This window comes from Bubalus kerabau, chromosome 18 (genome assembly GCF_029407905.1).
Source record: "Bubalus kerabau isolate K-KA32 ecotype Philippines breed swamp buffalo chromosome 18, PCC_UOA_SB_1v2, whole genome shotgun sequence".
Classification (NCBI taxonomy): Eukaryota; Metazoa; Chordata; class Mammalia; order Artiodactyla; family Bovidae; genus Bubalus; species Bubalus kerabau.
This window is the reverse complement of record NC_073641.1, coordinates 12,377,647-12,392,926: the sequence shown is the minus strand read 5'-3', so window position 1 is coordinate 12,392,926 and position 15,280 is coordinate 12,377,647. Positions and strand designations below refer to the sequence as shown.

At 36.5% G+C, this 15,280-nt stretch overlaps 1 protein-coding gene across 1 annotated transcript in view; it reads left to right on the top strand.

Moving 5' to 3' along the window:
- The window catches only part of SLC30A5 (solute carrier family 30 member 5), a 33,613-nt gene extending 26,874 nt beyond the window's left edge, over positions 1–6,739 (top strand). Inside the window, exons 13-16 of the mRNA XM_055554513.1 lie at positions 2,163–2,370; positions 3,143–3,369; positions 4,342–4,470; positions 5,065–6,739. Of these exons, the coding sequence (XP_055410488.1) occupies positions 2,163–2,370; positions 3,143–3,369; positions 4,342–4,470; positions 5,065–5,235 (735 nt within the window). The 3' untranslated portion in view covers positions 5,236–6,739. The remainder of the gene's footprint in view (positions 1–2,162; positions 2,371–3,142; positions 3,370–4,341; positions 4,471–5,064) is intronic.
- Positions 6,740–15,280: the final 8,541 nt, after the last annotated feature.

Genomic DNA, 15,280 nt, shown 5'->3' with positions numbered 1-15,280 from the left:
ACTTCCTATCTTGCTATTTATATTTACACTGCTGACTCTTAGAAATTAATACACCTTTCTCCAGTACATTGGTAGTCAGAATATTAGATGACATTCTAAAACATAGATTTTTTTTCTGCCTTATTAAATGTTTTTGTTTGAAGATGTGTTTTTAGGTACCTGAGGAAATTTGCAAAGACTTTATTACTCTAAATTAGTGCTATGGTAACTTTTAATAGTCTCCCTGTGCCCCTTAACCTTTACATGTGCTTTTCCTTGTAGTTCTCATACCTTTCCCACATTCTGCCCTTTTAGCCTTTACTTCTAATGTCTCCTCTGGTGGGATACCTTCCCTTCATCCCTCTCTTTGCACCACAAAGTATGTTAGATTTCCCTTTTTGAATATTCCCATTGTATCTGTGCAGTCTTCTTATAGCAACACTGACTTAAAGCTGTTGTTTAATTTGTCATTCTTCCACAATTAAGATGTATTTTCAGGACCTGAATTGTGTATATTAACTCTTAAATTTTAGCACCTGGCTTATAATAGAAAGCCAACTATTAATTGGTAGGGATTTTTTTTTGTAATATAGTAGAATTTTTATTATAATGTTATGTTAGTTTTAGATCTACCACAAAGTGATTCAGTAATATATATATATATTCTTTTTTTACAGTCTGTTATTAATCATTAAATGACTAAAAACAATTATGAATCTTGTTGATGGAAGCATATAGTAAATGTTTTTGAATTGTAATTTGGATATATATTTTGGATTTTTAAATGCTTATATCTTTGACCTTTAATATTTGCTACAGAAATATTCACACAAGGGTATAGGGGTGCACCATTCATTGTACCATTGTTTATAATGGTACAATGGCAGGGAAAAAAGAAAAACAGTGTTCACCAATGAAAGGACTAGTTAAATGGCACTCATCCAATAGAATAATACACACCTACTAAAAAGAAAGGTATATCAATATATGCTGGCATGAAAAATATTTACAGTATGTACTAAGTGAAAAAAAATATAAAATAGTATTGAATATGATCCTGTTACTGATTTTTAAAAGGTATATATATATATATATGTATATTAGTATTGTGCATAGAATATACACCATCCTCTTAGGAGAGACTAACTCTTAGAGGGCAGAATTAGAGGGGCCTTTCACTTTGTTATTTTTTTTCATTCTGATGAAATACAGAAAAATGAAGTATTTCTCAACAGAGGAGAGTATTTATGATCTAATGAAGTCTCTGCAAACAGTATTTTATTTCATTCAAAATTCATTAACACTCTTCAGGATCATAAAGCTGACTGAAGTTTTTAAATCTGACAGACAGATGGTCTGAATCGTGAGAAGAAGTAAATAAGTTCTATACATGTTTACTACAGACTACAAAGCTAGTCTCTTACTAGCTTTGAAAATTAATTAAAATATTCTGTGCCCTTAATTTTATATGTTCTTTTTATAAAACAAATGGATTTCTCTAAAGGAGAAATTGTAGATATATGTAAATTAAATAGTGCCATGAGCTACTATTTCAAATCACCTTGTAAGAGGTGTTAATGAAGGTAAGTAACTTTGTTTATCCTCTGAGGTATTATTGTGGCACCATTAAGTCAAGATAATCCCGCTTACTTTGTTTTTGAAAAAATGCTTTTTCATTACACTTTTTTTTATTTTGGGAAATCTTACTATAGTTAAGGCACAATAAGACTATGTTTATTTGGAGTCCACTCATTAGTAAATTACAGTCATTGTCTTTTAAAGTATTGAAATTTACCTAGTAATATAAATGAGATTTCAGGTACAGTGTATACATGCTCTAGTTAAGCAGTACTTTCAAACTCTTATTTAAACAAGACAAAACTTGAGCATCATTTATTTATTCATAAACCCTGAATCAAGTACACTTTTATTCTTAATCATTTAATTAAAGCAAACCTAAATCCTTTTACTTGTCAGCACTTTGGTATTTGAAACTTAAGTGCTGCTTCTAAAATATTCTAAAATTCACACTTTAAAATTTTTTCTTTTTGAATTTAGTGAGGTTTTACTATATTTTCAAAACTGTAAACAAAAAAAACGTATAGCTGTATAGTAAGTTTTTGATAACAAATTTTTTTTTTTTTAATTACAAATTTAAAGGTTTCTTTCCTCTTTTTTGCTAGCCAGTCTCAGTTGGAGGGCTGATAGTAAACCTTATTGGTATCTGTGCCTTTAGCCATGCCCATAACCATAGCCATGGAGCTTCTCAAGGAAGCTGTCACTCGTCTGATCACAGCCATTCACACCACGCGCATGGACACAGCGACCATGGGCACGGCCACGGCCACAGCCACGGATCTGCAGGCAGAGGCATGAACGCTAACATGAGGGGTGAGTCCTGGCCAAAAACTGCCCTACCTTTCAACTGTTCTCAGTTGATACTGTACTAAGAATTGGGCTTCTGGTACAATTTTTTTTAAAAAAAACAGTCTGTAGCTAAGAGATCTAAAATCACCTGTTATACAAAAATGCCCACAAATGTTCATAAATGTCAATTTTTTTAAATGAATTATTGTAATTATAAAGTCCCTTTCATAGTAACACTTGTATAAATATTAGTTGCGAGGGAAACTGTGTTATTATGCACTTGCATGTAAAAGAATTAGGAAATGTTTATTGTACTGTAAAAAAATAATACAGGGGAAGTATTTATCATTTATGTGGTATTTATTCTGATACTTGTTTGGACGTGCTGTGCAGCTTATGGGATCTTAGTTCCCCAACAAGTGATTGAACCTGCGCCCTTGACAGTGAAAGTGCAGAGTCCTAACTTCTGGACTCCCAGAGAATTCCCCATTCTGATATTTTAATATAAATAATTTGAGTAATGTCAAGAGTTGGCACATGTATGATTTCTAGGAGTCGTTCCCAGACAAACTACACCATCGTAAAACTCACCACTTTGTTAATAGTTGCCCAAATCTTTACTTTCACCTCTATGCCATGAATTCCTTGATGAAGTGAGGAGGTTTAATCATTTGGAAGTACCAGCCCTTAGCAGAGTGCCTGGTGGATAATAGATACCTTGTGATATTTGTAGAATGAATAAAAAACTAAATTAAATGTGCTTTAATTTTTAATATTTTATGTACCTTACTTGTAGGTGTATTTCTACACGTTTTGGCAGACACACTCGGCAGTATTGGTGTGATCGTATCCACCATTCTTATAGAGCAGTTTGGATGGTTCATTGCTGATCCCCTCTGTTCTCTTTTTATTGCTGTATTAATATTTCTCAGTGTTGTCCCACTGATTAAAGATGCCTGTCAGGTTCTACTTCTGAGGCTGCCACCAGAATATGAAAAAGAGCTACATATTGCCTTAGAAAAGGTACTGTGTATAATTTCCTTACTATTCTTCTTCCTTTTAAAATAGTATTTGAAATTAAGTTGGCCAAACAAGATGAAAATGAAAACGACAGTCTTATAGAAAATGAACTGAAAATATGGACAGGCAATTCATAGAAAAACCAGACACAAATAGAATATATTTCAACTTGTAGTTCGCCATTTATTATTATCTGCTGATGAACAGTTGGCATCTAGAATATATAAGGTATAACATTTTAACCACAGTGGTTTCATAAATAAAATTAGTAAAGTTTTCTCACTTTCTCATAATTGGTATCTATTAAAAAAAAGTTTTTACTATGTCCTACTAAAAAAAGTATTTTACTTCAAAACTAATATACATCCATTACAGAAAGTTTTAAAGTATAAAAAAGAAAAAATATATATAGTTAGTTTCACCACCTGGAGAGAAATACTTTTGAAGAGTTATTTTTCTATGAAAAATACTTTAAAAATATTAAAAACGGCCAAAAAAATGTTTTGTACTGCTTTGTAAATTTTTTCCCATTGAATTTAACCAGCCTGTATTGTTGAACATGAAGGCTATCTTTTGAATGTGCTATCTCAAATATAAAATAATACTTGAATGTTTGTATCAGTATAAAGGAAAACAGGTAGTTCACTAAACATATCCGATGTTTAAAACAGGTAAAGTGCATGTTATATAGGTAAAAATAGGTGTGCACCCATTGTGTATAAAGGCGCCTGTGTAACCCTGTTCACGTCCTATTCCAAACTTCCTTCCCTGGCATCACTGCCAGGTCAGTACTGTAGACATCTTTGCTTGTAGTTGTCCCTCCTATTCCCTTCTAAATTCTAGGCTCTCTTTACTATTGTTATTATTATTGTTTTTAATCAGCTTAATAATGGTTCCTGGACCAGAAAGACTGCTTTGTTTTCAGTAAATTAGCCTTTCAAGTCCATTTATATCACCTTTCCTTTTATTTGACAGCTACAGAAAATTGAAGGATTAATATCATACCGAGACCCACATTTTTGGCGTCATTCTGCCAGTATTGTGGCAGGAACAATTCATATACAGGTGACATCTGATGTGCTGGAACAAAGAATAGTACAGCAGGTAATCCTCTTAAGTTTTAAAAATAATTTCAGTTGAGGTAATTCATAAGTTAAATTGTACACATTATAAGTTTCTACAGCTCGATTGTCACTTAATTTTTTTAAAATATCAGCCTTACAGCTGACCAGGGACAGCTTTCTTTTTTACATTTAGATTTGTTTTATAACCAAAAATAGTAAAAATAAAGTCAATCTTTATTATGTGGAGGACAAGCTTAAGTTAATGTAAAAAAAGTTCATTTGTAATCCACCTTGATTACCAACAGATGGTCAAGAAATAAGTTATTATAAATAGTCCTAAGTTAATAATAATAAAGTTGGCAGGGTGGCGATAAGGATGAAAACAGTCCCTGTACCCCTATTCTGGACCTACCAAATTAAAAACAATCGCTGTTCTCCTTTACTCCTCTTGAGTTCAGTGAGCTACTGGCCTCCTGACAGATCCTATGTAATATTTTTCCAGCTAAATAATAAATGTTACTTTAAGGACGTATCACTGACTGGCTGTTTTTTAAAATGTGATATTCATTATTTAATCCATGTGCACTAAATGCATTAATCTAAATGCTTTTCAATGTATGGATTTTTATAACAGGTTACAGGAATACTTAAAGATGCTGGAGTAAACAATTTAACGATTCAAGTGGAAAAAGAAGCATACTTTCAACATATGTCTGGCCTGAGTACTGGATTTCATGATGTTCTGACTATGACAAAACAAATGGAGTCCATGAAATACTATAAAGATGGTACTTACATCATGTGAGATAACTTGGGAATTACCGCTGGGGTTTGAACAATGAAGATTAAAAGGCCGGGTATTTATAATACCACCAGAAGGAAGAAAATTGCACATAATTGTACAGAAACATTTTGTTGCTTTTGAGAAAATTTTTAAAGCTCCCTACAGGTGGATCAAGGAATCTTTCTTAAAGGAATTTAAATATAGAATGAAGCATTAATTGTACAAGTAAAATAATTGTTGAAATTACGTGTAAAATAGCAAACCTGAAATTTGAGTGAATGTGATGTAATATCACATCATCTTCAAAAATGAACATATAATGATGGATTCAAGTGAAGACCAAAATTACTTCTGTGTGTTTACTTTCCGCCAGAAAGCATCTCCACTGTAAATGATGTATGTAACATGTTTATTACAAAGACCCAAATGAAAAAAATTTAGTCACTTTTTTGCATAGCCCTAGGATAAAATAGGAATAAAAGATCTATATTTATGGACTTTCTGTATATAAAACTGGTTTCTAATTATAACTTAAATCCATTAAGTAAAACCTTGTTGCCACTTTAAATGTAAACTGAATTACTTGGGAGAGACCTCAGCCACTGATAGGAGGCAGCAGTGGGAATGTGAAGGACAGCATGACAGATTTTGATGCGTTACAGAAGTCAACCACTCTGTAAAATAAATTTTTTTTTTTACTTTTGGTAATATTTGCAAATGAATAATTGCTTTATTAGGGTAAAGAACTTAGACTAAGTTGTGTCCATGTTGTTCACTCACTTGTCGTCTTCTAAAGTAGAATATTCCACTTCTTGTTATGCATCTGGCATTCCAAGTTGCTTATTAAGCTGGTATCCAAGCAGTGCTAGGCTTTTCATCTTTTCATTTAGCTCCATATACTGTGGAAGAGCCACTGGAGAGAGTCATAGATAACTGTCAACTCAGAGTTGAATTTTCTGCCTAAAAATGTAACTTAAAAAAAAAAAATTTCTGAAACATATCGCTATAAAAGAAATATCAAAGAATTAGGTGGTTATTTTAAAGTTTAATAAGTAAATCTTGTTCATAAACCCTTGGGCACTATGAAATCAAAATACCCTATAAGTACTTTCTGTAATAATATCTAATTTATATTTTTTCATTTCCGATTTAAACTGAATGTATAGTCTGAAAAGACTGTATGATAAATAGATACATAATAATATATGCAGTTCTATGAACACCAAAGAATGTTGTCCAAAAGAAACTTTTGAATACCTATTTATAAGCATCTGAATATTTTCTCTCTTATACTAGGAATTTTGATGAGTAGGATGAATTAATTTTAGTATGGGTACTATTTTCTTATCTATACCATAATGGCAAACATGTATTGTAAATCATATTTTTGTCTTACAAATTTTAATATGTGAGAGGTTTTAGAAATTTGTTATAAGTTATTTTGATATTCCTTGTCTTCTCTTTACACATTTTCTGGTCCAGATTCTTCAATACATATTAAAACTTTGGAGTGGTGGGAAAATAATTGCATATGGATGTTTTAATGTAATTTTTATACATTAAAAAATTTAAGTAGATAGGTACAATATTACATCATTTTTTTAAATTATATTTCCCTTTAAAAATAAAATTGTCATCTCCCTTAGAAGGCATAAAAGTAGCAAGAAAATTAAGCTAATGTGATTGACAACTATCAAGATGAAAGAGAAGGCAGCATGAAGATATGACTTTAGGCAAATCAGCTTCTGGTTTGTATTTTTTTTTTTCTCATACATAAAATCAGAATACAGTCTGCTTAAATTCCGGACCAACTGGAACCCAGACACTACTAGTAGGAATATGAAATGATGCAGCCACTTTGGAGAACTGTTCAACAGTTTCTTTTAATGTTGAACATATATCTATCCTGTGACCCAGCAGTTCCACTCCTGGGTCTTTACCCAAGAGAAATGGAAACATGTCTATAAAAAGAGTGGAACAAGAATGTACATGTTTGTGAGAGCCAGAAACTAAAAGTATCTAAATGTCCATCCTCAATAGATAGTAAATTATGGTATATTTATAATGGACTACTACTCAGCAGTTTTTTAAATTACTGTTAGAAACGATATAGGTGAATCTCAAAAACATAAGTGAGGGACTTCCCTGAAAGTCCAGTGGTTATGACTGTGCTCTCGATGCAGGGGGTGAAAGTTCAATCCCTCGTCCAGGAACTTAGATTCCTACATGCCACAGGGTACAGCCCAAAAAAGAATAAGTGAAAGAAACCAGCTACAAAAGAGGTCTGGGTTTCCCTGCTGGCTCAGCTGGTAAAGAATCCGCCTGCAATGCAGGAGACCTGGGTTCGATCCCTGGGTTGGGAAGATCCCCTAAAGGAGGGCATGGCAACCTGCTCCAGTATTCTTGCCTGGAGAATCCCCATGGACAGAGCAGCCTGGTGGGCTACAGTCCTTGGGGTCTGAAAGAGTCAGACACGACTGGGTGACTAAGCACAGCACAAAAGAGGTCTATATGGTTCCATACGTGTAAAGTCCAAAAACAGAGAAGATTACTTAACACAAACTTATACTTCTGCAGTCAGAAGCTGAAGATGGGACTTAGTGGCCTAAAATCAAGTTGCCACAAGGCTGCATTTCTTTATGAAGGCTCTCAGAATCCATTACCTCATTCATTTCAAGTTGCTGGCTGAATTCAGTCCTATAGTTGTGATTGAGGTCACTGTTTCTTTGCTGCTATTCCCAGATTCTAAAGACCACCTATATTTTTTGACCACCCCCTTCCTCCATCCTCAAAGCCAACAAGAGTAGGTCATGTGCTTCTTACACTTCAGATCTCTCCTGCCTCTTTTTTCACTATAGCATCTTTCTCTGACCCACTCTTCTGTCTTCCTCTTCTATTTTTAAGGACTCTTGTGGTTATATTGGGCCCACCCAGGTAATCCAAAATAATCCCCTATCTCAAAGTCCCTTTTGCTATATAACATGGTCACAGGTATGTTCATATTCACAGGTTCTGGGCATGAGGACAAGGACATCTTTCGGGGAGTTGTTATTTTGCCTGCCACACGGTTGCCTTGGGAAGACAGGAAATTGTTCCAAAAGGGCAGGGAGATCTTTTTGGAGTGGTGGAAGTGTTCTATACCTAGAGCACAGTGGTGGTTACACAGGTATATACAGGAGTCAGAATCTTAGTTATAATTTAACTTCTGTTACTGCATTTTTTTCAAGTGCTTTTATATTACTAATTTGCTAGTAATTACTCAAAGCAACTATATGGTAGGCACGCAATTATCCAGTTTTTTTTTAGTACTCTAGTGTTACCATATAATAAGTTAGCTTTAACTGATCTAGTTCAATAACACAGTATAATGGACTAGATTTTTTTCCAGATACACTGTTCCTCTTTGTGGCTATATTCCTCTTGAATATAAAGGCTAAGGACGTTTCCCCCAAAGCAAAGTACAGTACATAGATCTGTCAGTATTCACAGTTATGGAAAGCCCATTTAAGAAATAATAGAATTTAGTAATTTATGTTTTTTTAAACATTGAATAAATCCAATCATTCTTAACAAAACTCACTGAAGTTCTTTATAGCAAGACACTGCTCTAGAAGCTAGGGGTAAAATCACCAATAAAACAGTCCTGCCGTAGAGGAACTTACTTCTAAATGTAGAAGACAGACCAATATGTAAAAATACCAGTTTGTGATAAGCAGTCTGAGGAAGAGCAGTAACTTACTGAACCCTTGTTATATACTACGTGGGCACTGTTGTAAGCAATCAATATGTCTTAATTGTTATCTGCATTTTACTGATGAGGAAACTGAGGAAGCAAAAGGTTAATTGCCCCAAATCATACACCTAATAAGTTGTAAAGCCAACTTTCCAAACCAGGCAGTCTGGTTTCACTCAAGAGAGGTGCTAGAGCTAGCCAAAGAGGATCTCCATGGCAGGGAACAGAACCAGATTTGAATAAGGAACCAAACAATATTAGTATCCTAAACTGTATTCTATTAATAGCCCCTATTCTACCCTGAAAGAACATCAAATGCACGGCATTTGAGGCAGGCGGTGGTTAGCATGTGGCACCCCACTCCAGTACTCTTGCCTGGAAAATCCCATGGACAGAGGAGCCTGGTAGGCTGCAGTCTATGGGGTCGCTCAGAGTCGGACACGACTGAAAGACTTCACTTTCACTTTCCACTTTCATGCATTGGAGAAGGAAATGGCAACCCACTCCAGTGTTCTTGCCTGGAGAATCCCAGGGACGGGGGAGCCTAGTGGGCTGCCGTCTCAGGGGTCGCACAGAGTCGAACACGACTGAAGTGACTTAGCAGTAGCCACAGTATAGTGAGGACATGGAAAATCTGTGGAGGGCTTTGAGTAAGGGGCAACTTGAGCTGATTAGTTTCAAAAGGATCAGGACAGGAAAACCAGAGTGGAATCCAGGGAACAGTGAGAAGGCCTTTGCCAAAGCCCAAACGAGAGATTTGGGCGGACTAAAAAGCATGTTCATTGCCTCTTAATCATAAGCTTGATGTTTAAGGTAAAAAATAAATCAGACACAAACCCTGCCTTCACTGTTTGTTACACAAGGAAGATAAGGTGTACATAACGGTAATTCAAGATTTAGAGAAATTTGGTGCCATGAGGGAGTGGCAAAGTTCAGAAAATGGAAGTTACTTTTAGCTGAAGGGACAAGTGTGAGTCTTCACAAAGGAGGTGGCATTTGATAGATCAAAAGGACCAATGGGGTTGGAGACAGAAGGCAAGGGGATTAATTTCCTCGGGAGTAAAGTGTATAATCCCATTAGGGATTCCCTTTTGTGCGATCATGACTTGTGGGTGTGGGTGTGGGGTTAGCAGTCCTACAATTAGGAAGGTTAGGAGCAGAGCATTGATATCTGAAAACCAGGTTACAGCTAACCACAGACCTGTTAGGTAATCACGCATGCATGCATGATAAGTCGCTTCAATCGTGTCTGACTCTTCAACCACATGGATTGTAGCCCACCAGGCTCCTCTGTCCATGGGATTCTCCAGGCAAGAGTACTGGAGTGGGTTGTCATGCCCTCCTCCAGGATAAGGTAATCATATAGGTGTTCATCTCTAGCCCTGTAAAAAGGGCTAAGTTACAGTGACTTATGCCTTATTTCAAGTAGGGTTTTCCATTGTTGGTTGCCTTGGTTTCTCACAGGAGCAGGACAGGAATGCCTAATATGAAAGACTGCAGACTGATAGTGGGCTGGACACTGGCAGGCCTAGGAATCAGACTTTGCCCATAGCTGTGATCCAAGTGTCTGTCACTTAATCTCTGACCTAAAATGATAGGGTTTGGATCCAGTGAATATAAGGTGATCAAGCCCTTGCAGTCCTGTGCAATCAGAGCAATAGTCCTAAATTCATCTACAGGAACCATTTTTTGTTAAAGGCAACAAATGCATTAAAAGCCTAAAGTGTACAAAGCAGGGTGCATGATACAAAGAAGTCTAATACAGTCTCTGCCCTCATAGGAACAAAACAGTTTCTAAAAATATAAAAATATGTAAAAGCATGAAAGAGATACATGCTGAGAGAAAGGTAAGTGTAACACTGCTCCGAGTTCAGAGGAGGAAGAGAACCCTTCCTCTTGGAAGATTGCAAAAACCGTTATGGAGGAGAGGGCACACATTTTCAATAATCAGGGAAGATCAGTGCACTTCGTTATGATTTTGAAGTTTGACTTGTCCATATCTTGGCTATGTAAAAATTTGAGTAAACTGCATAAACTCTGAGCCTCAGGTTCATCAGCTAGGATCACCAGTGAATTCTGGGGTGATCAGCAGCACCTTTCACCTACTCCCACTTCTGACCTCATCAAACAGCCACTGTAAAGTATAGCTGGGCACCAACAAAAGACTTAAATTGTGCTTTAATTTCGCTCTGTACTGTACCCCATGTTACTCAGCCCCAGTCTTAAGAGTCTCAGGCTACTCAGCCTTCTAGAAAGACTATTCACTGTGCAAAGACTCATTACTGTGCACACAGAGTAAGAACAGATATAGCAGGAGTGGTTTGCAGAAGAGAATCCTTTCTTCAGTTTCCAGGACCAGTAGACTGTCCTCTCATTCTCCATCCGTTTTTTCTTGGGCTTCTTTTATTACTTGCCTTTCTTCTTCATTCCCTTTTATTTCTCTCCATCTCCTTGAAAGTGAAAGTCGCTCAGTCATGTCCGACTTTTTGTGACCCCATGGACTATACAGTCCATGGAATTCTCCAGGTCAGAATACTGGAGTGGGTAGCCTTTCCCTTCTCCAGGGGATCTTCCCAACCCAGGGATCAAACCCAGGCCTCCCACATTGCAGATGGATTCTTTACCAGCTGAGCCACAAGGGAAGTCCAAGAATACTGGAGTGAGTAGCCTATCCCTTTTCCAGGGGATCTTGCCGACCCAGGAATCCAACCAGGGTCTCCTGCATTGCAGGTGGATTCTTTACCAACTGAGGTATGAGGGAAGCCCATCTCCTTACCACGACTTAACCTAACAAACTGAAGGTCCTACGAAGTGTGAAGTTTGACTTTACAACAGATTTCTCAAATGTGTGAGACATTTAGTTGTAAAATACTTCACCTCACTTTGCTAGCTCTTCCCTTGTAGCTCAGTTGGTGAAGAATCTGCCTGCAATGCAGGAGACTTGAGTTTGATTTCTGGGTCGGGAAGATGCCCTCAAGAAGGAAATGGCAACCCACTCCAGTATTCTTGCCTGGAGAATCCCATGGACAGAGGAGCCTGGCAAGCTACAGTTAACAGGGTCACAAGAGATGGACACAACTTAGCAACTAAACCACCACACAGGGCATAACTTATTCCCAGAGTAATGTCTGTAGGAAAAAACAAATGTATTAATATTTCCCTTACTGGACACTGCTATAATTAATCACAAGTTTCAACAAAAATTCAATTAATAATCAAGAAGAAAAAAGGGAATGTTATTCAAATCAAACTAAGGATCATAACCTGGGAGATAGACTCTCAGCTCCTAGAACTGTTTCAAAGTTAGAAGTTGAAGGCACAGTCATATACATTTTCAGGACAGCAGATTATACATCAAAATGACATACAGATATTTTGCACAAAGTTCACCAAAGATACATAGACTAGATAAGCCTGTACAAGGGCTTCCCTGGAGGTTCAGTTGGTAAAGAATCTGCCCACAATACGGGAGACCTGGGTTCAATCCCTGGGTTGGGAAGACCCCCTGGAGGAGGGCATGGCGCCCCACTCCAGTATTCTTGCCTGGAGAATCCCCTGACATAGGGGTCTCGTGGGCTACAGTCCATGGGGTCACAAAGAGTCAGACACGACTGAGTGACTAAGTACACACACATACAAACTTGTACAAAGTGAACAGCAAGTCACCGTGACCTCCTACAGAGTTGGGAAAGAATGCTGTTCCTTTTTGATGGTACATTGCTAGCATCAGAAGAAAGAACAAATTGATCTTCACAGTTAAGCAGACACTTCTGTATTTAAGAAGGTCTAGTTAATGTGTAATGCTGATGAGCACTGGATATTAGGGAAGGGGGAGACCCAGACAGACGAGGAGGGAGACTTTTATGTTTAAGTTTTTTTTCCCTGCCTTAAAATGTAAACACTATTTCATCACAATAAATAGAGCTTCAACTGTAACATGTTTTTGCATGAGACCAATTCAAGAAATATATACATACCATATTCTAAATATAACAAATTATATTCTAAATAAAACGTTTAAAAACAAGTTTCTCACTTCCATCTCAAGTACCAATTCATTAACACCCTTACTTCTGTAAACCAATTTTTGTGTTCCCCATGCCCACACACCCACATATCCACTGTGGGGTAGAAGTAGGAGCAGACATATCTTGCAGCTTTAAAATCTATGTACTTTTACATGGGACTTATCTGATGGTCTGGGTGGTTAGGACTCTGTGTTTCCCCTGCAGAGGGCACAGGTTCAATCTCTGGTCAGAGAGCTAAGATTTCCCAAAAAAAACCCTATGTACTCTTATATGTGCACAGAATATTCCTGAAGGATACCCAAGAACCTTTTAATATATTTTCCTTTGTGGAAGTGGACCAACTCTTTATTGTATAACCTCCATGACTATTAAACACAGTATCCAAAACCTAAAATAACAAATTTAAGGGACAATGGCAAGGGGTTAAAGTATACATTGGCTTTACAAATCTATGGTCAATATACAACTGAAGAAAATTATCTTATGGTGTTTTTCTGTATACTGTCTTTTTTTTTTTTTTTTTTTTTGGCCACATAGCTCATGGGATCTTAGTTCCCTGATCAGAGATTGATCCCCAGCCCTCAGCAGTGGCAATGTGGAGTCCTCACCATTGGACTGCCAGGGTATTCCCGATAGTGTCATCTTTTTCAACTCCTGTTTCTATCAACATTTTAGTGTGAATGTCCCTGATTTTCAGTCAATACATCAACCACTTTAACCTTAATTTTTTTTTCAGTTACACAGTGTATTGTTTTAAAAAGGAAAATAGTTCTTTGATAACAAAATCATTACACCCCTGTCTACCATTCCTGCTCTCTACAAAGAACCATTTTCTATTTTTGTAACTGTGTGATTTGCTATTTACAGTCATAATTCTCAATAATGTCCTTATACTGTTATTTTTTGTAGTTTTTTTTAACCAGTTTTAAAAATCATCCACTTCTAACAACGAAAGATGAGGGTTCAGCTCTTTTATACTATCAGCACACATACATACTCACACATAACACTCCCCTCCCCAACCTCCCAATAGAGTTGAACCATAATTTGGGGTTAAATCAATCTTCAGTGTTTTAATTATTTTATGACCATATGATTTACCAATCTGCACTAAGTCCCACACTGTGATTACATTTCCAATTTTTCTTTTAACTAGCTTGTTACAGATTTAATAGTGCCTTATTTATTTTCATTTGCCTAGTTTTTCTGTACCTATTACTCATTCATCTCCAATTCCACCAGAAGTGTAAGTCTCTTCTCAGTATAGTCAAATACTTCAAGTAAGGTATTGATTTAATTTTTTGCTTGGAGATGTCCCACTTAGAACCCACCATCATCCTTGTCATTCTATTCAAACGTACTGCTCTCCAGGCCTACTAAGAAGAGTCAGCTGAGGGTTACCTAAAGTCTTGGGAATTCTCTTTGCCTTTGTCCTGTGGTGGAACTACTCTTTTGTTTTGTTTGATCCCACACCTTCCTCTCTTATTTTGGCCTTGCCACACCATGCAGGCCCTTAGTTCCCCAATCAGGGACCCAGGGAACTAACCCACGCCTGTGCAGTAGAAGTGCAGAGTCCTGACCACTGGGCCACCAGGGACGTCTCCTTCACCTTTTAAAATTTTCATCCGTGTTAGAAGACTACACACTCCAATAACTTTCTACAAATGCACATGTGGAAAATTATTTTTAGACTTTGCCCATCTAAAAATGTCTTTATTCTACTTCATGACTGTTTAATGGTCTGACTGGGTACAGAATTATGGATTGAAAATAATTTTCCTACAAAATCTTGTAGCTTTCAACATTGTTACTGAAAGCCTCATTCCATTCTGATTCTAGATCCTTTGTATCTGATTTTGTTTCCTTAAGGGTCTCCCCTTTGTTTTAAATGTCATATGCCAGCACAGTATGCCATGAGATGAGCCTTTGGTTCACTTATTGTGCAACTCTCAGACATGGACCCATGAAACTCATGTCCTTTAGTCCTGAGAGGTTTTCTTGTATTCTCTCTTTTATAATTTCCTCCTTTCGTTTTCTTTTGTCTTTTTTTTTCTAGAACTCCTCCATCTGTTGTATGTCAGATCTTATGGAATGAATTTCTTATATAAATAAACTTCTTATATTTGCTATAGTTTATCTCTTTGTCTTTTTGCCCTTTCTGGGGGAAATTTTCTTGACTTTCCCTTACAAACCTGCTATTGCATTTTTAATGTTTGTTATCATATTTTTAATTCCTTAGAGTCTTTCTAAAACTTGTTTATGGGTGCATTATTATCTTTTCTTTCTCTGATTATATAAATACCTT